The sequence below is a fragment of the Heteronotia binoei genome, chromosome 21 (assembly GCF_032191835.1).
Source record: "Heteronotia binoei isolate CCM8104 ecotype False Entrance Well chromosome 21, APGP_CSIRO_Hbin_v1, whole genome shotgun sequence".
Lineage (NCBI taxonomy): Eukaryota > Metazoa > Chordata > Lepidosauria > Squamata > Gekkonidae > Heteronotia > Heteronotia binoei.
Genome location: NC_083243.1, coordinates 9,088,711 through 9,114,732, shown reverse-complemented (window position 1 = coordinate 9,114,732; position 26,022 = coordinate 9,088,711). Strand labels below are relative to the sequence as shown.

Below are 26,022 nucleotides of genomic sequence, written 5' to 3'. Positions count from 1 at the left end.
ACATATCGGTTCTTGATTAGAATAGAGTACCTTTAAATATTATTATTTTGAATTATTGTCGTCTTTGGGAGCCAAGTAACGGGGGGAGGGTAATTAGAAAGTAATATAGGGGATGGTGGTGAAAAATGATTAAGGATGTAGAAATAGAAATTGTTACCTTATGTTACCAATGTTTATAATTAAGACTGAGGGGGGAGGGAAAAGGGTAACGTATGGGGAAGGCATTGATTATTAATATTTTATTAGTATTAGATATAACTGCCATGTGTTACCAATAAAAATTGTTTTAACAAGATTAGGCAGCAGAGATATAAACTTTATAAAGGACACAAACACAAAGACTTTTTTTAAAAAACCCTTAAAACATGCTTAAAACATTAGCAATCGTTGGTCTTAAAAGTGCTTTCTTCGTATTTCTCCCATGGGATCCAGGGAACTGGGCAAAGGAAGCTCTGGCTCTTTCCTTCCTTCCCCAGGGGACCAGGAGAGGGAGGAGCCTCAGCCAATAGAAAGAAGAGAGGCTTGGCTCAGGAGCTCTGCTGTGCGATTGAGAGAGCCTGACAAAGCAAGTTCTGCCTCCCCCTCCTTCCTCCCCAAGAGAGGAGCCTCCGCCAATGGAGAAAATAGAGGTTTTGCTCTGTAGCTCCTGTGCAATTGAGCGAGCCTTGCAAAGCAAGCTGTGATGCAGAAGGAAGCAAGAGAGAGGGAGAAGGAAGCAGATGACAGCCAGTTGCTGGGGGGGGGGGAGCTGATAGGAGCCCTCTGGGGGCCTGATTTGGCCCCCCAGCCAGATGTTTGACACCCCTGGCATAAAGTTTGCAAACCACATGCAAGGGCCTTCCTCAGTGGTCAATGTATAAAATGCACAAAGAAACGCAGGTGGGAATAAAAATGATAGAAAGCCAGCTGTTGCTTCTAGAATGATCAACAAAGGAGAAAAGGGGGGTGGCAACAAAATTATTCTATGCGTTAATTTTATGTTTACGTATTTTAATCTTATTTTAACTTCAAAATTACTGCAACATATATAAGAAAATTAATGCATATAATAATTCTGGTTGACCTGAAGCAGGCGGGGGGGGAGGAGGGGAAAGGCCAGACCAGGGGATCTCCTGCCCCCACCTAGGGATTGGCAACCCTATGATGCGGGAGAACCGAAGCAGGCTGCTGCGGCTTCCCCCTGGTTAGGGCGAAGCGCACGTGGCCATCAAAGGACGCCAACAAAAGGAAGTCGGCTCTTGTGAATCTAAAAATAGGACATGGGCAGAAATGCAACCGATGAAGCCGGTCTCCGTGAGGAGTAGGGCTGCCAGTCTCCTTGTGGGGGATCCCTGTTTTGGAGACCCTCCCCCCCCCCCCCGCTTCAGGGTCATCAGAAAGGAGTGGGGGGGGGAGATAAATGTCTGCTGGGCCCTCCATTATTCCCTATGCAGACCAATTCTGATAGGGTATAATGGAGAATTGATCTGCGGGTATCTGGGGCTCTAGAGCGGCTGTCTTTTAAGGTAGAGGCACCAAATTGTCAGCATAGCATCCCGTGCCTCTCCCAAAAATACCCTCCAAGTTTGAAAAGGATTGGACTAGGGGGTCTAATTCTATGAGCCCCCAAAGAAGGTGCCCCTATCCTTCATTATTTCCATTGGAGGGAAGGCATTGAAAAGGTACGCGGTCCCTTTATGATGGCCAGAACTCCCATTGGAGTTCAGTTATGCGTGTCACAACCTAGCTCCTGACTCCACCCCCAATGTCGCCTGGCTTCACCCCCAAAATCCCCAGATATTTCTTGAATTGGACCTGGCAACCCTAATGAGGACTGGCTGCTTAGCAGGAGGAACTTAAAACCACAAGGGACCTGGGAGGAAAAGGGGAGACAGTACATCTTTTTTTCTTTCTTTCTTCGTCTCTGCTTATTTTTATTTATTTATTTAGCGGAGAAAGCCTGTCAGATGACACAAAGCCCTGCGGCGTAGGAAGGCCTCCAGCCCCGCTTGCTTAAACCGAGTTATGGAACAGCCGCCACGCACTTCCGCTCTTCCTGCCCCGCACATGTCGGATTCCACCAACTGTGGTAAAGAACCGGAAGCCGTTCTCGTCGACCATCAAGACCGTTATCCCTCGAAAACGTCATTCTCTTTAGCCCTAATCCCCGCCTCCTTTGCCTTTATTCGCGAATCTGCATGTCAGTTAAATGCCTCACCAATCCTACCCCTCTTCAACGCCGTTAAACCCCGCCCCTTAGCTCGTCTTCGATTCGCGGCGAGCTCCTCCTCCACAGCCCTGATTGGCTCATTGCGACGGGCGGGAAGGCGGAGCTTCTCTAGCCTGCCGCCGCCGCTTCTGCGCAGGCGCGTGTTGCCCGTCTCCTCAGAGGGGACCGACCGACTGACAGGGATTCGGAGTCGCGGCCCACCGACCGGAGCGGAGTCTCGCTCAGACGCGGCGTCATGTTCCGGCGGAAACTGTCCGCGCTCGACTACCACAACCCGGCTGGGTTCAACTGCCGAGGTGAGCGGAGGCGAGAAGGCCGCGGCCCGACTCCAGCCCCTCCCCCCTTCCACCACGGTGCCTGGTCTCGCTGGCGCGCATGCGCCGCCCTGGCCCCGCCCACCGTTGCCGCTCTCTTCTGGACCACGCCTCCCTGGCCTGATGACGCGGGCCTGAGCCACGCCTCTCTGTTCATTCATGCTTTTTAGGTTGCTTTTCGCTAACAGGAGTGGGCTAAAGACTCGCAGATTCTCTTGAGGGTTGATTTTATTGACTTGATCGTTGCTGACGGGTGGGCCTCCAGATGACCCCTGGGTTTTGGCCTGATCCAAGATGGCTTCTCTGATGTTAGGGAAGGGGCCGTGGTTTAGTGGCAGAGCATCTGCTTGGCATGCAGAAGGTCCCAAGTTAAGTCCCTGGCATCTTCAGTTGAAAGAACCAGGCAGGAGGTGATGGGGAAGACCTCAGCCTGAGACCCTAGAGAGTCATGAAGTGCGGTTGTAGCTCAGTGGCTGAGCATCTGCTTGGCATGCAGGAGGTCCCAGGTTCAATCCCCGGCATCTCCAGTTAAGAAAGGACCAGGCAGGAGGTGATGGGGAAGACCTCAGACTGAGACCCTGGAGAGCCATGAAGTGGGGCTGTAGCTCAGTGGCAGAGCATCTGCCTGGCATGCAGGAGGTCCCAGGTTCAATCCCTGGCATCTCCACTTAAGAAAGGATCAGGCAGGAGGTAATGGGAAAAGACCTCTACCTGCGACCCTGGAGATCAGGTGCCAGTCTGAGTGGACTTCATGGACCAAAGTAGAATGCAGCAGAAGACAGCTTCATGTGTTCATGAGAGTAAACATGAAGTTCTTGTTTGGATCTCCCATCCCTTTGTTTGTTTTTGGGAGGGACCATGGCTCAGTGGTAGAGCATCTGCTTGGTAAGCAGAAGGTCCCATGTTCAGTCCCCGGCGTCTTCAACTAAAAAGGGTCCAGGCAAGTAGGCGTGAAAAACCTCAGCTTGACACCCTGGAGAACCGCTGCCAGTCTGAGTAGACAATACTGACTCTGATGGATTGAGGGTCTGATTCAGTATAAGGCAGTTTCATGTGTTCTTATGTCTTGGACAGTGGGGCCCTGTCTTCTAGGTACTTGAGGGGCAAGAGCAGGAGAGGTTCTGAGTCCTGGCCCCACTGGTGGACCTCCTGATGGCCCCTGGGTTTTGGCCACTGTGTGACACAGAGTGTGGGACTGGATGGGCCATTGGCCTGACCCAACATGGCTTCTCTTATGTTCTTATGTGACACAGAGTGTTGGACTGGATGAGCCATTGGCCTGATCCAACAGGGCTTCTCTTATGTTCTTATGTGACACAGAGTGTTGGAGTGAGTGGGCCACTGGCCTGATCCAACATGGCTTCTCTTATGTTCTTATGTGACACAGAGTGTTGGACTGGAGGGGCCACTGGCCTGATCCAACATGGCTTCTCATGTTCTTTTTTATGGGGCAGAGATGCTTGAGGGGCAAGAGTGGGTGGGTGTCTGGAAGTCCTGGCCCTGCTGGTGGACCTCCTGAGGGTCCCTGGGTTTGGCCACTGTGTGACACAGAGTGTTGGGGTGGACGGGCCACTGCCCTGATCCAAGATGGCTTCTCTTATGTTCTTATGTCGGGGGCAGTGGGGCTGTGTCTTCTTGTTGCTTGAAGGGCAAGATTGGGAGGGTGTCTGGAAGTCCTGGCCCTACTGGTGGACCTTCTGAAGGCCCCTGGTTTTTGGTCTCTTGTGTGAGACGGAGTGTGAAACTGAAAGGGCCCCTGGCCTGATCCAACGTGGCTTCTCTTATGTCTGTAGTGCATTTTGTGCGTGTGTGTGTTGTATTGCTACGCGAGTTACTTATAAGAAATAACTTCAGTAGAATATTCTGGTCCTGTCTTTATGTCAGCGCTGACTTTTGAGCACTCTGTAAGGCGTTCAGGGCTAGAGTAGCCCGTTTGCAAGTCTTTGCCTCTGCCAAACAACGTTCCCTCTAAGCTACGGTCTCGCGAGCAAACATTCTACTTTGCGAACGGCTGGCATCAAAGTTGTGAGCTCCTGCATAAATGAGTGTCCTCTGGGGTCATCCTTCCTGAGCTAAGACAAAAATGTGTGAGCGAGCTCCCGCTCATTCCGCTTAGAGGGCACGCGGCTGCCCAACAACCCTGGACTCCTTTGGTGGTCTCCCATCCAAGTGCTAACCACAGTCAGCCCTGCTTAGCGACCAGGAATTCAAGGCAAGAGACATTTAGGGGTGGATTTGCCATTGCCTGCCTCCGCTTAGCAACCCTGCACTTCCTTGGAGATCTCCCATCCAAATACTAAGCCCCGCATAGCTTCCGAGATCCTCTAGCCCGGGCCTTCCAGGTCAGGGTCGATAGACTACCCAGTGGCGTAAAATCAGAGGTGCGGCAACAGATAAGGTACAGAAGTGCCCTTGGGCTACCAAGTTTAGGGCAGAGACCACCAGTTATGGCTGGTCATGCATGTCCTATTATGTCTCAGTGCCCCACTTCTGTTAGCAGGAGTGGCCGTGTAGCCAAACAGAGAGGGACAGTGGCTCAGAGGTAGAGCATCTGCTTGGCATGCAGGAGGTCCCAGGTTCAATCCCTGGCATCTCCAGTTGAAAAGGACCAGGCGGGAGGTGATGGGAAAGACCTCAGCCTGAGACCCTGGAGAGTCATGAAGTGAGGCTGTAGATCAGTGGCAGAGCATCTGCTGAGCATGCAGAAGGTCCCAGGTTCAATCCCCGGCATCTCCAGTTGAAATGAACCAGGCGGGAGGTGATGGGAAAGACCTCAGCCTGAGACCCTGGAGAGTCATGAAGTGAGGCTGTAGATCAGTGGCAGAGCCTCTGCTTGGCATGCAGAAGGTCCCAGGTTCAATCCCTGGCATCTCCAGTTGAAAAGGACCAGGCGGGAGGTGATGGGGAAGATCTCAGCCTGAGACCCTGGAGAGTCATGAAGTGAGGCTGTAGATCAGTGGCAGAGCATCTGCTTGGCATGCAGAAGGTCCCAGGTTCAGTCCCCGGCATCTCCGGTTAAAGGGACCAGGCAGGAGGTGATGGGAAAGACCTCAAACTGAGACCCTGGAGAGTCGTGAAGTTGGGCTGTAGCTCAGTGGCAGAGCATCTGCTTGGCATGCAGGAGGTCCCAGGTTCAATCCCCGGCATCTCCAACTAAAAAGGGTCCAGGCAAATAGGCGTGAAAAACCTCCGCTTGAGACCCTGGAGAGTCTCATAAGTGTTAGGGAGAGACAATGGCTCAGAGGTAGAGCATCTGCTTGGGAAGCAGAAGGTCCCAGGTTCAATCCCCGGCATCTCCAACTAAAAAGGATCCAGGCAAGTAGGCATAAAAAACCTCCACTTGAGACCCTGGAGAGCCACTACCAGTCTGAGCAGACAAGACTGACTTTGATGGACCAAGGGTCTGATTCAGTAAAAGGCAGCTTCAGATGTTCATATGTGAGTGAGTTCTGTGGGAAACCAGAAGGGGAGGGTGTTACCCCATGAGTGGCTAGAATGGTCTAGGTTGGCTGTGCTTAGCAGCAGAATCCTGATCTCCGAAGATGATGATGATATAGGATTTATGCCCCACCCTCCACGCTGAATCTCAGAGTGGCTCATAATCTCCTTTACCTTCCTCTCTCTCCCAAACAGGCACTCTGTAAGGGAGGTGGGGTTGAGAGAGCTCTCCCAGAAGCTGCCCTTTCAAGGACACCTCTGCCAGAGCTATGGCTGACCCAAGGCCATTCTAGCAGCTGCCAATGGAGGAGTGGGGAATCAAACCCAGATCTCTCAGATAAGAGTCCTTGCACCTAAGATGAAGATGATATTGGGTTTATATCCTGCCCTATTCTCTGAATCTCAGAGCGGCTCACAATCTCCTTTCCCTTCCTCCCCCACAGCAGACACCCTGTGAGGTGGGTGGGGCTGAGAGGGCTCTCCCAGAAGCTGCCCTTTCAAGGACAGAGTCCCAGAGCGGCCTACAATCTCCTTTACCTTCCTCCCCCACAGCAGACACCCTGTGAGGTAGGTGGGGCTGGAGAGGGCTCTCACAGCTGCTGTCTTTTCAAGGACAACCTCTGCCAGAGCTATGGTTGACCCAAGGCCATTCCAGCAGCTGCAAGTGGAGGAGTGGGGGAATCAAACCCGGTTCTCCCAGATAAGAGTCCACACACTTAACCACTACACCAAACTGGCCCTCTGTTGATAAAACAGAACTATTCTTACTTTCTTAAATGAAGTGCCTGTATTTGATAACAATACAGTTTTGTTTCCCATTGGACGCTGCTACAACTTACTTTGATGTATTATTGGGGGGCAGAGGTCATAGTGGTAAGAATTGTAATCGGCAGGTATCTTTGCGCTGGAGGGTAGCGCCGGCAGCTAATGATGGTGGTGTTTTTTCAGTTTTTTTTTAAAAAACCTGTTATAGTCTTAGTCAGAAGTGGGTTAAGGCAGGGGTGGCCAAGGGTAGCTCTCCAGATGGTTTTTTTTTTGCCTACAACTCCCATCAGCCCCAGCCATTGGCCATGCTAGCTGAGGGTGATGGGAGTTGTAGGCAAAAACCATCTGGAGAGCTACCGTTGGCCACCCCTGGGTTAAGGCATTTGTCCATACCTCTTGGTTATGGGTTCTGGCTCTTCTGAGGCTCACTCTCTGTTTGGGGCCTAGTCAAGCGGGCTGTAAGATGGAGTCCAGTATTTTAGACTGAGGGCACGGTAGGCCTTTATCCTGGGATAGTATCTCATGCTTCATGGGCTGCATTGCCAGAGCCCAGCTTTCATTTCCTTGGGCTAACTGCGGTTTGTTGATCTTCGCAGATGAAACTGAATTCCGAAACTTCATCGTCTGGCTCGAAGACCAGAAAATCCGACACTACAAAATAGAAGACAGAGGAAATCTGAGGAACATCCACAACGCTGCGGAGTGGACAAAGTCCTTTGAGAAGGTAGTACGGTCTGAAACCTTCTCTGCGGCAAAAGGCTGCAGTTTTGTCTCTCAGCTGAATGTTGGACAAAAGAATGCTGTAGACTCAGTGAAGGTGCAGGAAAAGGCAGTTCAGAATTCCAGGCTCATTTTTTTTTCTATAGAAAGAGAGATCTGGGTCGATTGATGAGGTGCAAGGGCTTGTGTATGTGTTCAAGCTGTAAACCAGGGTTGGCCAAACTTGCTTAACGTAAGAGCCACATAGAATAAGTGTCAGATTTTTGAGAGCTGCAAGACATGAACACCAGATGTCTGAACCAGTTTGGTGTAGTGGTTAAGTGCGCGGACTGTTATCTGGGAGAACCGGGTTCGATTCCCCACTCCTCCGCTTGCAGCTGCTGGAATGGCCTTGGGTCAGCCAGAGCTCTGGCAGAGGTTGTCCTGGAAAGGGCAGCTGCTGTGAGAGCCCTCTCCAGCCCCACCCACCCCCACAGGGTGTTGTTGGGGGGAGGAAGGGAAGATATTGTGAGCCATTCTGAGACTCTAAAATTCGGAGTGGAGGGCGGGATATAAATCCAATATCATCATCATCTTCTGAGAGCCGCAAAACAGAAAGGAAGGCAAACAGATGGGAGAAGTGGGGAGGAAGAGGTGGAAAGAAAGCAACTTTAAATGCATTCTCCAGGCCACTGGCCGGTTTAGATAAGTGATTTAAAGAGACAGTTGCCTTCTCCAAGCCATCCAATAGGGACCTTCGAGAGCCACACAATATGTGTAAAAGAACCACACGTGGCTCCGGAGCCATAGTTTGGCCACCCCTGTTGTAAACGGTTGAGTAAATGAGAAGAGGATGGTTAGGGGAAACTTTTAATTTGTGCGCAATACTAGGACAGTTCAGGCCAAACACGGTGGTTCTTTACAGAAGGATGGATAGGAACAAATAACCAAATATGAACAAATGCTTAGACTAGCAAAAGATGCTAAAAACAACACACCTTTTGTGTAAGCAACGTCACCCCAGAGTTGGAAATGACTGGTGCTTGCGCAGGGGACCTTTCCTTTCCTTTTCCTAAATAACTACCTAGGCGGGATTGTCCTTTACTAACAGTTAAACCCGTAGTAGTTCCAATATCTCAGTAGTGTAGGTGGCAGTCCTCTCCTAGTTTAAGTGCCAAAGCCCTGTCGGAATAACTCTGTTTTGCAGGCCCTGCGGAATTGAGAGAGGTCCCGCAGAGCCCTTATGGCCTCCGGGAGCGTGTTCCATATTTCAGGTGCTGCCACTGAGAAGGCCCTGAACCATGTAGAGCACAGCCTGGCCTCCCTTGGTCCGGGGATGGACAGTAGATGTTGCGTCCCTGAATGCAGTGCTCTCTGGGGAACATGTGGAGAAAGGCAGTCCTAAAGATAGATAGGCCCCCGATCATTTAGGGCTTTAAAGGTCAATACCAACACCTTGAAACAGACTCGGAACACAATAGGTAGCCTGTGCAGTTCTTTCAGCACCGGCTGAATGTGCTCCCATAGAGGGAAGCCTCGTTAACAGCCGCGCTGCTGCGTTCTGCACTAGCTGCAGTCTCTCAATTCCGCTTAGTAAATGACAATCCCGCCTAGGTACTTATTTAGGAAAAGGAAAGGAAAGGTCCCCTGTGCAAGCACCAGTCATTTCCAACTCTGGGGTGACGTTGCTTACACAACGTTTTCACGGCAGACTTTTTACAGGGTGGTTTGCCATTGCTTTCCCCAGTCCTCTACCCTTTCCCCCCAGCAAGCTGGGGACTCATTTGACCGACCTCGAAAGGATGGAAGGCTGAGTCAACCTCAGGCCGGCTACCTGAACCAGCTTCCGCTGGGATCGAACTCAGGTCGTGAGCAGAGAGTTCAGATCACAGGACTGCTGCTTTACCACTCTGCGCCACGGGGCCGCTCGGTAGTTATTTAACAGCACCGTAAAATGGTTTTAGAATGTTTTCAAATGTTTTAATAGTATTTATTGTTTGACGTTTGATCGTTTAATTGTATTTATTGTCTGACTTGGCCACTGCCAAGTCAGCGTTCTTCCATCTGAGGCGGGCAAGGCAGTTGGCCCCTTTCCTAGAGCATCGGGACCTAGCAACCTCAAGATTGGACTACTGTAATGCCCTCTACATGGGGCTGCCTTTGTGCCAAACCCGGAGGCTGCAGCTAGTGCAGAACGCGGCGGCTAGGCTGTTGCTAGGACTCCCGAAGCAGGAGCATATACAGCCGGGGCTACGCGGACTGCACTGGCTGCCGGTTATGTACCGGGTTCGCTACAAAGTGCTGGTCATTACCTTTAAAGCCCTATATAGCCGAGGACCGGCCTACCTGAGGGACCGTCTTTCCCCATATGAGCCCCAGAGAGCACTGAGGTCAGCAGGGAAAAACAAACTGACCATCCCTGGGCCAAAAGAGGCTAAACTCCAGAACACTCGTGCACGGGCCTTTTCCATCGCGGCCCATGCCTATGGAATCAGCTCCCGGAGGAGGTGCGGTCCCTGCGGAGCCTTGACCAGTTCTGCAGGGCCGGCAAGACCACCCTTTTCAAGCTGGCTTTTACGGACTGCTGATTTGTGATTGTTAAATAAAGGGATCCGCCAATATGATTTTGCTTAAGGACCCTCGTCATCGTGTAAACTGACAGAAATAGCGTCAGGAACATCATTGTTACTGTCAGATTAAGTTAATTGTGAACTGAATTGTTTTTAAATAATGTTATTTTAAAGCCTGTATATTTATTTTATTGTATATCTGTGGATGTTGTTAGCCGCCCTGAGCCTGCTTCGGCGGGGAGGGCGGGATATAAATAAAATTTTATTATTTTATTATTATTATTGAAATTTTGAACTGGTTGTTAGCCCCCCTGAGTCCGCTCGCGGAGACAGCAAGGTATAAATTAAAGGTAGTAATAATAATAATCGAGCTCTGTAACGTCCTTGTGGGAATACGGTGACCAGAACCACACACAGTATTTCCAATGACACCGCACTGTAGATCTACATGGGGGCATTACAGTATTGTTTTATTCTCGGACCCTTTCCTAATAATCCCTAGCACAGAGCTTGCCTTTTTTCCCACCACTGCAGCACGCTGGGTTGACGCTTTCATTGAGCTCTCCGCTATAACGGGAAGATCTTTTCCCCTTTCTGTCTCAGCAAGTTCAGACCCCATTGGCCTGTACTTTTAAGTAGGGAGTTGTTGGGAGTTCAAATAAGGCTGTTGCTTTGGCTGACTTCAGATACCCTGTTCCGTTTGTAGCGGGTGTGCTGAAGTCTTTTAAGAAGCGATAAATCCTTGCTGCACTGAATCATGGAATCGCCCAAGTGCCTTAGATCAGCCATGGCCCTTTCCTTTTATGGGTTTTTTTGTACCTGTCGCTTCCCTAACGAGATGCCAGTTCTTGGGAAACCTCTTGCTCGACAATAAAGCAAAAACCTGCAACTTTTCTTACTTTGTTTGCTGTCAAGCGTTCACTGTCTTCTCGTTTCCTGTTAACCAGTAAAGCTCTTTTAATCTTTTTTCCCTCCTAGTACCTGAAAGATGTGAATTGCCCCTTCTCCGTACAAGAGCGGCAAGAAACGATTGATTGGCTGCTGGGATTAGCTGTGAGGCTCGAGTACGGGGACAACGGTATGCTTCGTCTTTGGCAGTCTCTTGTTCTTGAAGGAGGCGGAGGGATTTGGGTGAGCGGTTCTCTCTGATCTCAGGAAGGAATTGGACTTCCTTGAACCTGAGCCAGAGAGAAACTGTGGAGGGTGCATCGGTGAATACAGTTAACCGACAGTTTGCGGCTTTAGTTTGTTTGATGCTTAAAAGGGGCTTATTTTCTGCATGTGTAGTCTAAGACAGTAGAGGAACTAGTGGAGAGGAATTTGTGTGAAGAGTTTAATATCAATTAGGAATTGCACTTTCCCGAACCGGAGCCAGAGAGAAATTGAGAAGCGTGCATCAGTGAATACAGTTAACCGACAGGTTGCGGCTTTTGTTTGATGCTTAAAAGGGGCTTATTTTCTGCATGTGTAGTCTAAGACAGTAGAGGAACTAGTGGAGAGGAATTTGTGTGAAGAGTTTAATATCAATTAGGAATTGCACTTTCCCGAACGGAGCCAGAGAGAAATTGAGAAGCGTGCATCAGTGAATACAGTTAACCGACAGGTTGCGGCTTTTGTTTGATGCTTAAAAGGGGCTTATTTTCTGCATGTGTAGCCTAAGGCAGTGGAGGAACTAGTGGGGAGGAATTTGTGTGAAGAGTTTAATATCAATTAGGAATTGCACTTTCCCAAACCAGAGCCAGAGAGAAATTGAGAAGCGTGCATCAGTGAATACAGTTAACCAACAGTTTGCAGCTTTAGTTTGTGTGATGCTTAAAAGGGGCTTATTTTCTGCATGTGTAGTCTAAGACAGTAGAGGAACTAGTGGAGAGGAATTTGTGTGAAGAATTTAATATCAATTAGGAATTGCACTTTCCCAAACCTGAGCCAGAGAGAAATTGAGAAGCGTCCATCGGTGAATTCAGTTAACCGACAGTTTGCGGCTTTAGTTTGTTTGATGCTTAAAAGGGGCTTATTTTCTGCATGTGTAGTCTAAGGCAGTGGAGGAACTAGCGGGGAGGAATTTGTGTGAAGAGTTTAATATCAATTAGGAATTGCACTTTCCCAAACCAGAGCTAGAGAGAAATTGAGAAGCGTGCATCAGTGAATACAGTTAACCGACAGTTTGCGGCTTTTGTTTGATGCTTAAAAGGGGCTTATTTTCTGCATGTGTAGCCTAAGGCAGTGGAGGAACTAGTGGGGAGGAATTTGTGTGAAGAGTTTAATATCAATTAGGAATTGCACTTTCCCAAACCAGAGCCAGAGAGAAATTGAGAAGCGTGCATCGGTGAATACAGTTAACGAAGAATACAGTTAACTACAGTTAACTAACCACCCTGAGCCTGCTTCGGCGGGGAGGGCGGGTTATAAATCAAATAAAGTATAAGTATAAGAAATATATGCCTTTCCTTTGTATGAGGCTTAAAGAGACTTTCATTGAGCTATCCACTACAACCCCAAGATCTTTTCCCCTTTCTGTCTCAGCAAATTCAGACCCCATTGGCCCATACTTGACAAGGCTGTTGCTTTGGCTGACTTCAGATACTCTGTTCCATCTGTAGCACGTGCAGTCTAAGGCAATGGAGAAATATAGACATAGAACCCTTGACTATTCACTTCTAGTCAGAGTTCTCTCCAGTCTGCATAGGATAGCCACGCAAGACCGTTCTGGCGTGAGCTCTCAGATGCACGGATAGTGAAGGTGACTAAAGATGATGAACTTTGAGAAAAAGCTTTAGACTCGGATCTAGGAGCAGGTGCCCAGAAGCAGGACTTAGGATCATCGAATCCTAGAGTTGGAAGGGACCTCCAGGGTCATCTAGTCCAACCCCCTGCACAATGCAGGAAACTCGCAAACACCTCCCCCTAAATTCACAGGATCTTCATTGCTGTCAGATGGCCCTCCAGCCTCTGTTTAAAAACCTCCAAGGAAGGAAAGCCCACCACTTCCTGAAGAATCCTAGAATCCTAGAGTTGGAAGGGACCTCCAGGGTCATCTAGTCCAACCCCCTGCACAATGCAGGAAACTCGCAAACACCTCCCCCTAAATTCACAGGATCTTCATTGCTGTCAGATGGCCCTCCAGCCTCTGTTTAAAAACCTCCAAGGAAGGAGAGCCCACCACTTCCTGAAGAATCCTAGAATCCTAGAGTTGGAAGGGACCTCCAGGGTCATCTAGTCCAACCCCCTGCACAATGCAGGAAACTCACAAACACCTCCCCCTAAATTCATAGGATCTTCATTGCTGTCAGATGGCCATCTAGCCTCTGTTTAAAAACCTCCAAGGAAGGAGAGCCCACCACTTCCTGAAGAATCCTAGAATCCTAGAGTTGGAAGGGACCTCCAGGGTCATCTAGTCCAACCCCCTGCACAATGCAGGAAACTCACAAACACTTCCCCCTAAATCGGGTGGGGTACAGTGGCTCTCCAGATGTTTTTTGCCTACAACTCCCATCAGCCCCAGCTGATGGGAGTTGTAGGCAAAAAACATCTGGAGAGCCACTGTTCCCCACCCCTGCCCTAAATTCACAGGATCTTCATTGCTATCAGATGGCCATCTAGCCTCTGTTTCAAAACCTCCAAGGAAGGAGAGCCCACCACCTCCCGAGGAGGAAGCCTGTTCCACTGAGGAACCGCTCTAACGGTCAGGACGTTCTTCCTAATAATAATAATAATTTTTAATTTATGTCCCATCCTCCCCGCCAAAGCAGGCTCAGGACGGCTTACATAACATAATATAACATAAATACAGCATTACAGGAATAAAATAATAAACAAAATACCCCAATTTTAAGTATTACATTAATTAAGCATTAAAACTTAGCATAAGAATGAATGAATGAAAAATGTGAATGAAAAACATCAGTAAAACAATTTAAAACACATTAATTTGGTGCTACAAATACAACTTAGCTTGCATAGTGATGGTATAATACTTCCACATTAAAAAGCCAGCTGGAAGAGGATGGTCTTACAGGCCCGGCGGAACTGGTTAAGGTCCCGCAAGGCCCGTACCTCTTCTGGTAGCTGGTTCCACCAGCGGGGTGCTGTAACCGAGAAGGCCCTCTCTCCTGTTGTCAGCAGGTTTTGCGAGCTAGATCGAAGCACTCTCTGGGGAACGTATGGGGAGAGACGGTCCCTAAGGTAGGCAGGTCCTCGGCCATAGAGGGCTTTAAAGGTAGTAACCAGCACCTTGTAACGAATCCGGTACACAGTTGGCAGCCAGTGCAGTTCCCGCAGCCCAGGCTGTATGTGCTCCCACTTAGGGAGTCCCATTAACAGTCTGGCCGCTGCGTTCTGCACTAACTGCAGTTTCCGGGTTCGGCACAGGGGCAGCCCCATGTAGAGGGCATTACAGTAGTCTAACCTCGAGGTGACGGTTGCATGGATTACTGTTGCCAGGTCATTGCGCTCCAGGAAGGGAGCCAACTGCCTTGCCCGTCTCAGATGAAAAAAGGCGGATTTAGCAGTGGCTGCTATCTGGGCCTCCATTGACAAAGAAGGCTCCGGTAGCACCCCCAGGCTCTTGACCCTGCGCACTGTTTTCAGAGGCGCACCATCAAAGACCGGTAGGGGAATTTCCCTTCCTAGACCGCCACGGCCCAGGCCCAGGCCCTCTGTCTTCGTTGGATTCAGCTTCAACCCACTCAGCCTGAGCCGGCCTGCCACGGCTTCCAGCGCCTGGTGCAGATTTCCTGGGACATCCCCAGGCCAGTCGTCCATCAGTAGATAGAGCTGGGTGTCATCAGCGTACTGATGGCAACCCAGCCCATACCTCCGGGCAATCTAGGCAAGGGGGCGCAGGTAGATGTTGAACAACATCGGGGAGAGCACTGCCCCCTGAGGCACCCCACAATTAAGTGGGCGTCTCTGGGACAATAATAATAATAATAATAATATTTTATTTTTATATCCCGCCCTCCCCGCCAAGGCGGGCTCAGGGCGGCTGACAGGCATGGGAATCCCATGAATCATAAAACAACATGAACAATTTTAAATATCAATTACAGTAAAATTATTTAAAAGTTAAATATATAATAAAATAGGTGCTAAATGCTGTAGTCGTGATATCCACAAGATGACTAGTTGTCCATTCATCAAATTAGTCGGGTTCCATCTCAAAGGCCAGCTGAAAGAGACATGTTTTGCAAGCCCTGCGGAATTGGTTCAAGTCCCGCAGGGCTCGCACCATCTCCGGAAGGTCGTTCCACCAGCGAGGGGCTATCACCGAGAAGGCCTGCTCCCTAGTGGCCCTCAGCCTGGCTTCTCTTGGCCCAGGGATTGTCAGTAAGTTCTGTGAGCTGGATCTCAGCGCTCTCTGGGGCACATATGGGGAGAGGCGGTCCTTTAGGTAGGCAGGTCCTCGGCCATATAGGGCTTTAAAGGTGATAACCAGCACCTTATAGCAAACACGGTAGACAACCGGCAGCCAATGTAGATCCCGCAGCCCAGGCCGTGCAGTTTCCCACCGTGGTAGTCCCTCCAGCAGCCTGGCCGCCGCGTTCTGGACTACCTGAAGCCTCCGTGTTCGGTATAAGGGCAGCCCCATGTAGAGGGCATTGCAGTAGTCTAATCTCGAAGTGACCGTTGCGTGGATCACAGTTGCTAGGTCGGTGCGTTCCAGGAAGGGGGCCAACTGCCTCGCTCTCCTAAGATGAAAGAAGGCGGATCTAGCAGTGGCAGCTACTTGGGCCTCCATTGATAGAGAGGATTCCAGTAGCACTCCCAGGCTCTTGACTTTGCGCACTGGTACCAGTGGCGCACCGTCAAAGGCCGGTAAGGTGATCTCCCCTCCCGGCCCGCCGCGGCCCACGCAAAGGACCTCAGTCTTCGCCGGATTCAGCTTCAGCCCGCTCAGCCTGAGCCAGTCAGCCACGGCTTGTAATGCCCGGTCCAAGTTTGTTGGGACATCACCAGTCCGGCCGTCCATCAGTAGATAGAGCTGGGTGTCATCTGCGTATTGATGACAGCCCAGCCCATACCTCCGTGCAATCTGGGCAAGGGGGCGCATAAAGATGTTAAACAGCATCGGGGAGAGAACTGCTCCCTGAGGCACTCCACAATGAAGTGGGTGCCTCTGAGACAGCTCCCCCCCGATTGCCACGCTTTGTCCCCGACCGTCAAGACAACTCTCCCCAATTGCTGCTCTTTGTCCCCGAGCATCCAGGAAAGAGGAAAGCCATTGTAAGGCCAGCCCCTGAATCCCTGCGTCGGCAAGGCGGCAGGCCAGTAACTGGTGGTCGACCGTATCGAACGCAGCCGATAGGTCTAACAACCGCCTTGATCCAGGTGCCGCTGGAGATCATCCACGAGGGCGACAAGCACTGTCTCCATCCCATGGCCCGGGCGGAAGCCGGACTGGTATGAATCTAAGACGGAAGTATCATCCAGGAAACTCTGCAATCGTAGCGCCACTGCCCTCTCGGTAATTTTACCCCAAAAGGGTAAATTTGAGACCGGCGGATAATGTGCCAATTCGGTCGGGTCTGGTGTAATCTTTTTTAGGAGGGGGGCGGACCACTGCCTCTTTAAGAGGCGTTGGCAAAAGCCCCTCCGAGAGGGATCTATTTACCATGTCCCGTATAGGACACCTAAGCTCCCTGTGGCAAGCTTTAATTAGCCAGGAGGGGCATGGGTCCAAATCGCAAGTTGTAGGGCCTGGTCCTTTTAATTGGAGATGCTGAGGATTGAACCTGGGACCTTCTGCACACCAAGCAGAGGCTCTGCCACTGGGCTACAGCTCCACTTCATGGCCCTCCAGGGTCTCAGGCTGAGGTCTTTCCCATCACCTCCCGCCTGGTTCATTTCAACTGGAGAAGCCGGGGATTGAACCTGGGACCTTCTGCATGCCAAGCAGAGGCTCTGCCACTGAGCTACAGCCCCACTTCATGGCTCTCCAGGGTCTCAGGCTGAGGTCTTTCCCATCACCTCCTACCTGGTCCTTTTAACTGCTGATGCTGAGGATTGAACCTGGGACCTTCTGCACGCAAAGCAGGGCGCTCTGCCCCTCGAGCCACCGCCCCTCCCCAAACACACACAAAGCTGCCTTCTACAGAATGGGATCTTTGGTCCACCCAGGGCAGTCTTGTCGACTCCCGATTGGCAGCCGCCCTCCAGGGGCTCGGGCTGAGCTCTTTCACTCCACCTGCCGCCTGGTCCTTTTTGACGGGAGATGCCAGGGATTGAACTTGGGATCTTCTGCATGTTAAGCAGTTGCTGTGCCACTGAGCCACCCAATCTGTGGGTGTGTGTCGCTTTGATCAGGGAGAGAAGCAAACAGAGGGTGGAGGCTTAGGAGAAAAGTTGGGGAACGGGAAGGGGTTAGGCATGTGTGTACAGAGTGTTGGACTGGATAGGCCATTGGCTGGATCCAACATGGCTTCTCTTATGTTCTTATGTCTGGGGCAAGTGATGCTCTGTATTCTTGGTGCTTGGGGGGGGGGGGGCGGGACACAGTGGGAGGGCTTCTGGTGTGCTGGCCCCACTGGTGGACCTCCTGATAGCAGTCAGCCGCCCTGAGCCTGCCCGGCGGGGAGGACAGGATATAAATAAAAAGTATTATTATTATTATTTTGTGGCCACTGTGTGACAGAGTGTTGGACAGGATGGGCCATTGGCTGGATCCATCATGGCTTCTCTTAGGTTCTCATGGTAACTGCTGCTGCGCTTCAAGTTGCTCTCCCCTTGTGCCCTTCAGCAAGCACCCCACAGAGTGTTCGGCTGCTCTGAACTCCTGGGAGGAGGGGCCATAGAAAAACGTTGCCTGCCTGGGTCTGTGCCACGTGCGCATCTGGGCCTTTGTCCCCGTGAAATGTAAGGGGTTGGCACAGGTGGCTTCCTTTCGCTCAAGGCTGTATCAGCTGCCATTTTGAGCATCCTGCATTATTTGCCGTTGACGGACAAGCATCCTAAACAAAGTCCGCCGGCCACTTTGACAGCTGCTGAAATTGTGGGTACAAGCTGTCCTCTTGGACGAGCGTGACGGTTTAAAATGCTCGTTCCCTTTTGGGCGTTGGTTGTTAGCTCTCTTTTCGGCTCTCGGATCCGTTGTCTGCAATTCACGGGACGAAACGTCTTTTGTCTCGGCCAGCTGACAAATACAAGGACGCCGCGCCTGAGGGGGCCAAGAACGAGGACAACGCGGCCAAAAACGCAGAGCCCCTTATAAACCTAGATGGTGAGTGGAGACGCAGCCCTTGTCTGGCTCTAAAAAGCGTAAGATGTGGGGGAAGTAAAAGAAAAGGGTTTGCTTTCTGGTGCCAACCAGTGTGTGTCTTTTGCAGTGAACAACCCCGACTTCAAAGCCGGCGTGATGGCTTTGGCCAACCTCCTTCAGATCCAGCGCCACGACGACTACTTGGTGATGCTTAAGGTGAGTTGAAGGACAGCGGGTCTGATTCTTGGCTTCCGAAATAATACCTCCAGAGGTTGGGAAACGTGTCTCAGTCAAAGTTGTAGGTCAGGGGCGGCCAACGGTAGCTCTCCAGATGTTTTTTGCCTACAACTCCCATCAGCCCTGGCCAGCGTGGCCAATGGCTGGGGCTGATAGGAGTTGTAGGAAAAAACATCTGGAGAGCTACCTTTGGCCACCCCCGTTGTAGGTGTTTCTCCAGTCCCCTTCCCTCTCTGCAAGAGGAGGAGTGGAGAATCAAACTTGGCTCTCCCAGATAAGAGTCCACACACTTAATCACTACACCAAACTGGCTCTCTTAACCACTACACCAAACTGGGAGGATGATGGTGTGAGTGTCATAGGGGCAATGAATGCAGTCTATTATTTTGCTCTATTGCTTGCAAGTCTGCGGGGAACTTTAGTGGAGAGAGCCACTTTGGTGTAGTGGTGAAGTGTGTGGACTCTTATCTGGGAGAAACCGGGTTTGATTCCTCACTCCTCCACTTGCAGCTGCTGGGAGAGCCCTCTCGGCCCCACCCACCTCACAGGGTGTCTGTTGTGGGCGAGGAAGGAAAGGAGATGTAGGCCGCTCTGAGACTCTGTCCTTGAAAGGGCAGTTGCTGGGAGAGCCCTCTCCAGCCCCACCCACCTCACAGGGTGTCTGTTGTGGGGGAGGAAGGGAAAGGAGATTGTGAGCCGCTCTGAGACTCTTTGGAGTGGAGGGCGGGATATAAATCCAATATCATCTTCTTCTTCTTGAGGCAGGAACCTGCCTTTTGAAATTTGCGTGCTTTTCTGTAAAGTGCCCTGTAGCTTGTAGGGTTACATAAAGACGACTGCAGATTTCTACCCCGCCCTTCTCTCTGAATCAGAGACTCAGAGCGGCTCACAGTCTCCGATATCTTCTCCCCCCACAACAGACACCCTGTGAGGTGGGTGGGGCTGAGAGGGCTCTCACAGCAGCTGCCCTTTCAAGGACAGTCTCAGAGTGGCTCACAATCTCCTTTACCTTTCTCCCCCACAGCAGACACTCTGTGAGATGGATGGGGCAGGGAGAGCTCTCACAGCAGCTGCCCTTTCAAGGACAGAGTCTCAGAGCGGCCTACAATCTCCTTTCCCTTCCTCCCCCACAACAGACACCCTGTGAGGTGGGTGGGGCTGAGAGGGCTCTCCCAGCAGCTGCCCTTCCAAGGACAGAGTCTCAGAGCGGCTCACAATCTCCCATATCTTCTCCCTCCACAAGACACCCTGTGAGGTGGGTGGGGCTGAGAGGGCTCTCACAGCAGCTGCCCTTTCAAGGATAGTCTCAGAGTGGCTCACAATCTCCTTTACCTTCCTCCCCCACAGCAGACACCCTGTAAGGTGGATGGGGTTGAGAGGGCTCTCACAGCAGCTGCCCTTCCAAGGACAGAGTCTCAGAGCGGCCTACATCTCCTTTCCTTCCTCGCCCACAACAGACACCCTGTGGGGCTGAGAGGGCTCTCCCAGCAGCTGCAAGTGGAGGAATGAGGAATCAAACCCAGTTCTCCCAGATAAGAGTCCACACACTTCACCATTACACCAAAGTGGCTCTCTCCACTAAAGTTCCCCACTAGATGTTATGTGGCTTGGGTTTGAGGCCTCACCTGGACCTTCTTTTCCTTCCCAGGCGATTCGCATCTTGGTTCAAGAGCGCCTGACGCAGGACGCCGTAGCCAAGGCGAGTCAGTCGAAAGAGGTAAGTCCTCGGACCGTTCGCTGGAAATTGGGCCTTTTCCCCGGGGCCTTGTTAAATGTTCTCGAGATGCCTAAATACAGCGATTGTAAATGGGACTTTCTCTGCATGAGGAACACTGGGGGACCATTGTCTCTTCTTTTTCAAACGAGGGCATTGGTAGGACCTAGAGAAAGGATCGTATTTCAGAAGTAACCCCAGCACCAGTCCGCGGCTTGAATGAAAAGCTTCTCTTTTCAGAGTGGGAGCCTAACAGAGGCTCTTTGGTGTTGTGCTCTTTAGGAGGGCGGGGGGGGGGGGGAGAGAGTGAACTGCTCCACTGTACGCCAGAGTTTCTCTGTAAGGGATCTCTGTCTGCCGGCCCTCCCCAGCTCAGCCTCACTAAAGCCACAGACCGTCTTTGAAACTCACCGGTTCTGTAGCTTAATACGAGAACTGACTAATTTAAGAAGATGATGATGATATTGGATCTATATCCCGCCCTCCACTCCGAAGAGTCTCAGAGCGGCTCACAATCTCCTTTCCCTTCCTCCCCCGCAACAGACACCCTGTGAGGTGGGTGGGGCTGGAGAGGGCTCTCACAGCAGCTGCCCTTTCAGGGACAGAGTCTCAGAGCGGCCTACAATCTCCTTTCCCTTCCTCCCCCACAACAGACACCCTGTGAGGTGGGTGGGGCTGAGGGGGCTCTCCCCAGAAGCTGCCCTTTCAAGGGCAGAGTCTCAGAGCAGCCTACAATCTCCTTTCCCTTCCTCCCCCACAAGAGACACCCTGTGAGGTGGGTGGGGCTGGAGAGGGCTCTCACAGCAGCTGCCTTTCCAAGGACAGAGTCTCAGAGCGGCCTACAATCTCCTTTCCCTTCCTCCCCCGCAACAGACACCCTGTGAGGTGGGTGGGGCTGAGAGGGCTCTCCCAGCAGCTGCCCTTTCAAGGACAACCTCTGCCAGAGCTCTGGCTGACCCAAGGCCATTCCAGCAGCTGCAAGCGGAGGAGTGGGGAATCAAACCCGGTTCTCCCAGACAAGAGTCTGCACACTTCACCACTGCAGCAAACTGGCTCTCCCTTAAGGTGCCCTCAAGGAAAAGCTGAGAGGTAGCTTCGTTTGCAAAACAGAAATTTTCTGCAGGGTTTTCTTTGTTTTTACACAGTTGTATTTACCCCTTTCTAAAGGAAGCTCATAGCGGGACACACAATACATTTAAAATCAAGTTAAGGCTTCATTTTGACAGAACACCGACCAAGTCAAAAGTTCCTTTTATGTTCTAAGGAAGGCCTCGGGTTGTATGCCCTGCTGTTGGCCCTCCAGATGAGCTGGCTGTCTACCCTGTGAGGCGGGATGCTGGTTAGACGGACCCTCGCTGGTCTGATCCAGCAGGGCTCATTTTACATTCGTATGCCACCAGACTGCCCGAGACCTTTTTTTTCTATGGCCTTTCTGAACTGTTGCAAGAAGGAACGGGTGTTGTCGAGCCAGGAGAACCAAAAGCCTGTCTCCCTATAAGGCCGCTTTGGCTTTGAACATTAGCTTGTTCGTCGATGGAAAGATGGAATGATTCAGCACCCCAAAGAAGTGTGTGTGTGAGGAGGGTTCGCGCGACGAATACATAAATTGGGGATGCCCAGAAATAGCATTTAACGTTATATGAACATATATATGAACATATGAAGCTGCCTTCTACTGAATCAGACCCTGGGTCCATCAAAGTCAGTATTGTCTTCTCAGACTGGCAGCGGCTCTCCAGGGTCTCAAGCTGAGGCTTTTTCACGCCTATTTGCCTGGACGCTTTTTTGGAGATGCCAGGGATTGAACCCGGGACCTTTTGCTTCCCAAGCAGAAGCTCTACCGCTGAGCCACTGTCCCTCTTCTGCCCTCCAGGGTCTCAAGTGGAGGTTTTTCATGCCTACTTCCCTGGAGCCTTTTTAGTTGGAGATGCCAGGGATTGAACCTGGGACCTTCTGCTTCCCAAGCAGATGCTTTACCGCTGAGCCACCGTCCCTCCTCTGCCCTCCAGGGTCTCAAGTGGAGGTTTTTCATGCCTACTTCCCTGGAGCCTTTTTAGTTGGAGATGCCAGGGATTGAACCTGGGACCTTCTGCTTCCCAAGCAGATGCTCTACTGCTGAGCCATCGTCCCTCTCCAGTTGAAACTCGTTTCTGCTGGAATAGCGTGGGCTCGATCTGGGCAGTCTTATTTTCTTAATATCAGTGCCATATGCGACAAGGGCAGAACCGTTGTTTCACAATAATGTTTTCCTTCTTTCTCTCCCGCCTTCTTTAAGGGATTGCCGGTTGCCTTGGACAAGCACATTCTTGGCTTTGACACAGGAGGTAAGATGGTCTCATGATGCCCCTGTATAAATCGATGGTGCAGCCTCATTGGCAGCACTGTGTGCAGTTCTGGTCGCCGCACCTCAGAAAAGAGATGATAGCATTGGGAAAAGTGTGGAAAAGGGCAACTAGAATGATTCAAGGGTTGGAACACGTTTCCTATGAAGAAAGGTTGAAACGCTTGGGGCTCTTTAGCTTGGAGAAACGTCGACTGTGGGGTGACATGAGAGAGGTTGATGAACTTATGCACGGGATGGAGGAAGTAGAGAAAGAAGTCCTTTTCTCCCTTTGTCACAATACAAGAACTCGTGGACATTCAATTAAATTGCTAAGCAGTCGGGTTAGAACAGATAAATGGAAGTCCTTCTTCACCCAAAGGGTGATTAACATGTGGCCTGCAGTAGAACAGCTGGATTTGAGCCCAGTAGTGCCTCAGAGGAGCGCTTGAAAATCGTTGCTGGTGTTTAAGTCACCAGACACCCTGTGAGGCGGGTGGGGCTGAGAGAGCTCTCACGGAAGCTGCCCTTTCAAGGACAGCTCTGTCAGAGCTATGGCTGACCCAAGACCATTCCAGCAGGTGCAAGTGGAGGAGTGGGGAATCGAACCTGGACCTCCCAGATAAGAGTCTGCACACTTAACCACTACACCAAACTGCCTCTCATTATATATATAATATATAGCACAGAGTGTTGGACTGGAAGGGCCACTGGCCTGATCCAACATGGCTTCTCTTATGTTCTTATAACTTCACTCCCTCACTTCTGCAGCAGCCATTTTGTGATTGGCTTTACTTCACGTGGCAGCTGTTTTTTGATGGCACCCACCAACCCTGTGTGAGAATTCAAAAGGTGCCCACAAGCTCTTTGGGCAACCTTGCGCTTAAATAAACAGACTGAAGAACTTCCTGACGGTTAGAGCGGTTCCTCAGTGGAACAGGCTTCCTCCTCGGGAGGCGGGGGGCTCTCCTTCCTTGGAGGTTTTTCAACAGAGGCTAGATGGCCATCTGACAGCGATGAAGATCCTGTGAATTTAGGGGGAGGTCGGTAGAATGAGTACCCAGCTTGCTGGGGGTAAAGTGTAGAGATGACTGGGGAAGGCAACGGCAACCCACCCGGTAAAAAAGTCTGCTGTGGAAACTGTTGTGATGCAACGTCACCCCCGAGTCGGAAACGACCGGTGCTTGCACAGGGGACTACCTTTTTGTATTTGTGAATTTCCTGCATTGTAAAGGGGGGGGGGTCCCTTTCAACTCTATGATTCTATGATCTCCTAGGGAATAAAAAGCTGCAGGTTTCCCCGTAACACTCCTGCCTTTAGAGCAGGCGTGGCCAACGGTAGCTCTCCAGATGTTTTTTGGCCTATACAACTCCCATCAACCTCAGCTAGCATGGCCAATGGCTGGGGCTGATGGGAGTTGTAGGCCAAAAACATCTGGAGAGCTACCGTTGGCCACCCTGCTTTAGAGCGTTGCTTCCCCATCCCCTCCTTTCTTCTGTGACCTTAAGCCAGGTTGTTTAACCGCTCCTGGAGGTAAAGCTACTACTCTCTACCAGGTGTTTTTTTTAACCCCCTCCTACTTCCACAGAGTCAGATTATTAGGCTTGGCTCATCTTGAGCCAGTTTGGTGCAGTGGTGAAGTGCGTGGACTCTTATCTGGGACATCCACTTGCACCTGCTGGCATGGCCTTGGGTCAGCCATAGCTCTGGCAGAGGTTGTCTTTGAAAGGGCAGCTGCTGGGAGAGCCCACTCAGCCCCACCCACCTCACAGGGTGTCTGTTGTCGGGGGAGAAGATACGGGAGATTGTAAGCCACTCTGAGTCTCTGATTCAGAGAGAAAGGAGGGGTATAAAACTGCAGTTCTTCTTCAATAGCTCTTGCAGAGGTTGTCCTTGAAAGGGCAGCTGCTGGGAGAGCCCTCTCGGCCCCACCCACCTCACAGGGTGTCTGTTGTCGGGGGAGAAGATACGGGAGATTGTAAGCCACTCTGAGTCTCTGATTCAGAGAGAAAGGCGGGGTATAAAACTGCAGTTCTTCTTCAATAGCTCTTGCAGAGGTTGTCCTTGAAAGGGCAGCTGCTGAGAGAGCCGTCTCGGCCCCACCCACCTCACAGGGTGTCTGTTGTCAGGGGAGAAGATACGGGAGATTGTAAGCCACTCTGAGTCTCTGATTCAGAGAGAAAGGCGGGGTATAAAACTGCAGTTCTTCTTCAATAGCTCTTGCAGAGGTTGTCCTTGAAAGGGCAGCTGCTGGGAGAGCCCTCTCGGCCCCACCCACCTCACAGGGTGTCTGTTGTCGGGGGAGAAGATACGGGAGATTGTAAGCCACTCTGAGTCTCTGATTCAGAGAGAAAGGCGGGGTATAAAACTGCAGTTCTTCTTCAATAGCTCTTGCAGAGGTTGTCCTTGAAAGGGCAGCTGCTGAGAGAGCCCTCTCGGCCCCACCCACCTCACAGGGTGTCTGTTGTCAGGGGAGAAGATACGGGAGATTGTAAGCCACTCTGAGTCTCTGATTCAGAGAGAAAGGCGGGGTATAAAACTGCAATTCTTCTTCAATAGCTCTGGCAGAGGTTGTCCTTGAAAGGGCAGCTGCTGGGAGAGCCCTCTCGGCCCCACCCACCTCACAGGGTGTCCGTTGTGGGTGGGGGGAGGAAGATAGAGGAGATTGTGAGCCGCTCTGAGTCTCTGATTCAGAGAGAAGGACGGGGTATAAATCTGCAGTCGTCTTCCTCATCTTGCGGAAGGAATTGTGAATGAAATGCGAGCCCTGGCCATTTCCCCTTTCTTTTTCCAATCCCCCCCAGATGCCGTTCTCAACGAGGCGGCCCAGATCCTCCGGCTCCTGCACATAGAAGAGCTCCGTGAGCTGCAGACGAAGATCAACGAGGCCATCGTGGCAGTTCAGGCGATCATCGCCGATCCAAAAACTGACCACAGACTGGGCAAAGTGGGGAGATGAACCCCTGGGGGGAAAAAAGGCTCCCGGTTCTCGCGTTCTCAGCTGCGTGGGTGGGGGGACCGCCCCACAATCCCAGCATGCAATTCATAATGGATACCGCCCCGGTGTTTGGAAACAAAATGGAAGGGGGGCCCCCACCAACAATGCCACTAAATATCGTTTTTCTTTACATCAATAAATCTTGGGTTTAAAGAGAGAAACACTGTTATCCTTTTAACTGGAGAGTTCCAAGCATAGCAGTGGCCCTGATTCTCCATTTTCGATTTAACACGTGAAGGCTTGAGAGAGAATTCGGGGTTTTGGTTTTCTTTAATTTATCGTTTTTTCGCCCGCGATCTTCCGGCATAACCGGAAGTACAGTTTGTTCATTTCGGTCGCCCTACCCTAGAAGAATGTCGGGGAGGGAGAGGGGCGGAGTTTGAAGTCGAAGAGGTTTAAAACGGCCTGGGGGAAAAAATTTAAAACAAAAAAAAAGTTTATTTGGTTTTGTTCGTAGTATCTTTGAAAACATGAGCCCGTTACAGTCAGGGAATTTTTGCACACATCCAGACGCAACGTTTGCAGGCTTGGCACATGAGCCCCCCCTCCCAGCATATAAATAT

The 26,022-nt window shown here is 51.0% G+C and overlaps 1 protein-coding gene across 1 annotated transcript; it reads left to right on the top strand.

Moving 5' to 3' along the window:
* Nucleotides 1–2,326: 2,326 nt before the first annotated feature.
* On the top strand, nucleotides 2,327–25,620 carry RTRAF (RNA transcription, translation and transport factor). The gene is made up of 8 exons (XM_060261117.1): nucleotides 2,327–2,505; nucleotides 7,323–7,450; nucleotides 10,974–11,073; nucleotides 18,124–18,210; nucleotides 18,317–18,405; nucleotides 20,075–20,143; nucleotides 22,416–22,464; nucleotides 25,266–25,620. The coding sequence occupies exons 1-8, from the start codon at nucleotides 2,445–2,447 to the stop codon at nucleotides 25,418–25,420; spliced, it is 738 nt and encodes a 245-aa protein (XP_060117100.1). The 5' UTR covers nucleotides 2,327–2,444; the 3' UTR covers nucleotides 25,421–25,620.
* Nucleotides 25,621–26,022: the final 402 nt, after the last annotated feature.

Bases quoted from the DNA above. Each gene is read 5' to 3' on its own strand.
- RTRAF (XM_060261117.1), top strand. From the start codon at position 2,445: ATGTTCCGGCGGAAACTGTCCGCGCTCGACTACCACAACCCGGCTGGG. The intron at 7,451-10,973 runs GTAGTACGGTCT...TTTCCCTCCTAG, and splicing joins GGACAAAGTCCTTTGAGAAG to TACCTGAAAGATGTGAATTG. The intron at 20,144-22,415 runs GTAAGTCCTCGG...GCCTTCTTTAAG, and splicing joins AGGCGAGTCAGTCGAAAGAG to GGATTGCCGGTTGCCTTGGA.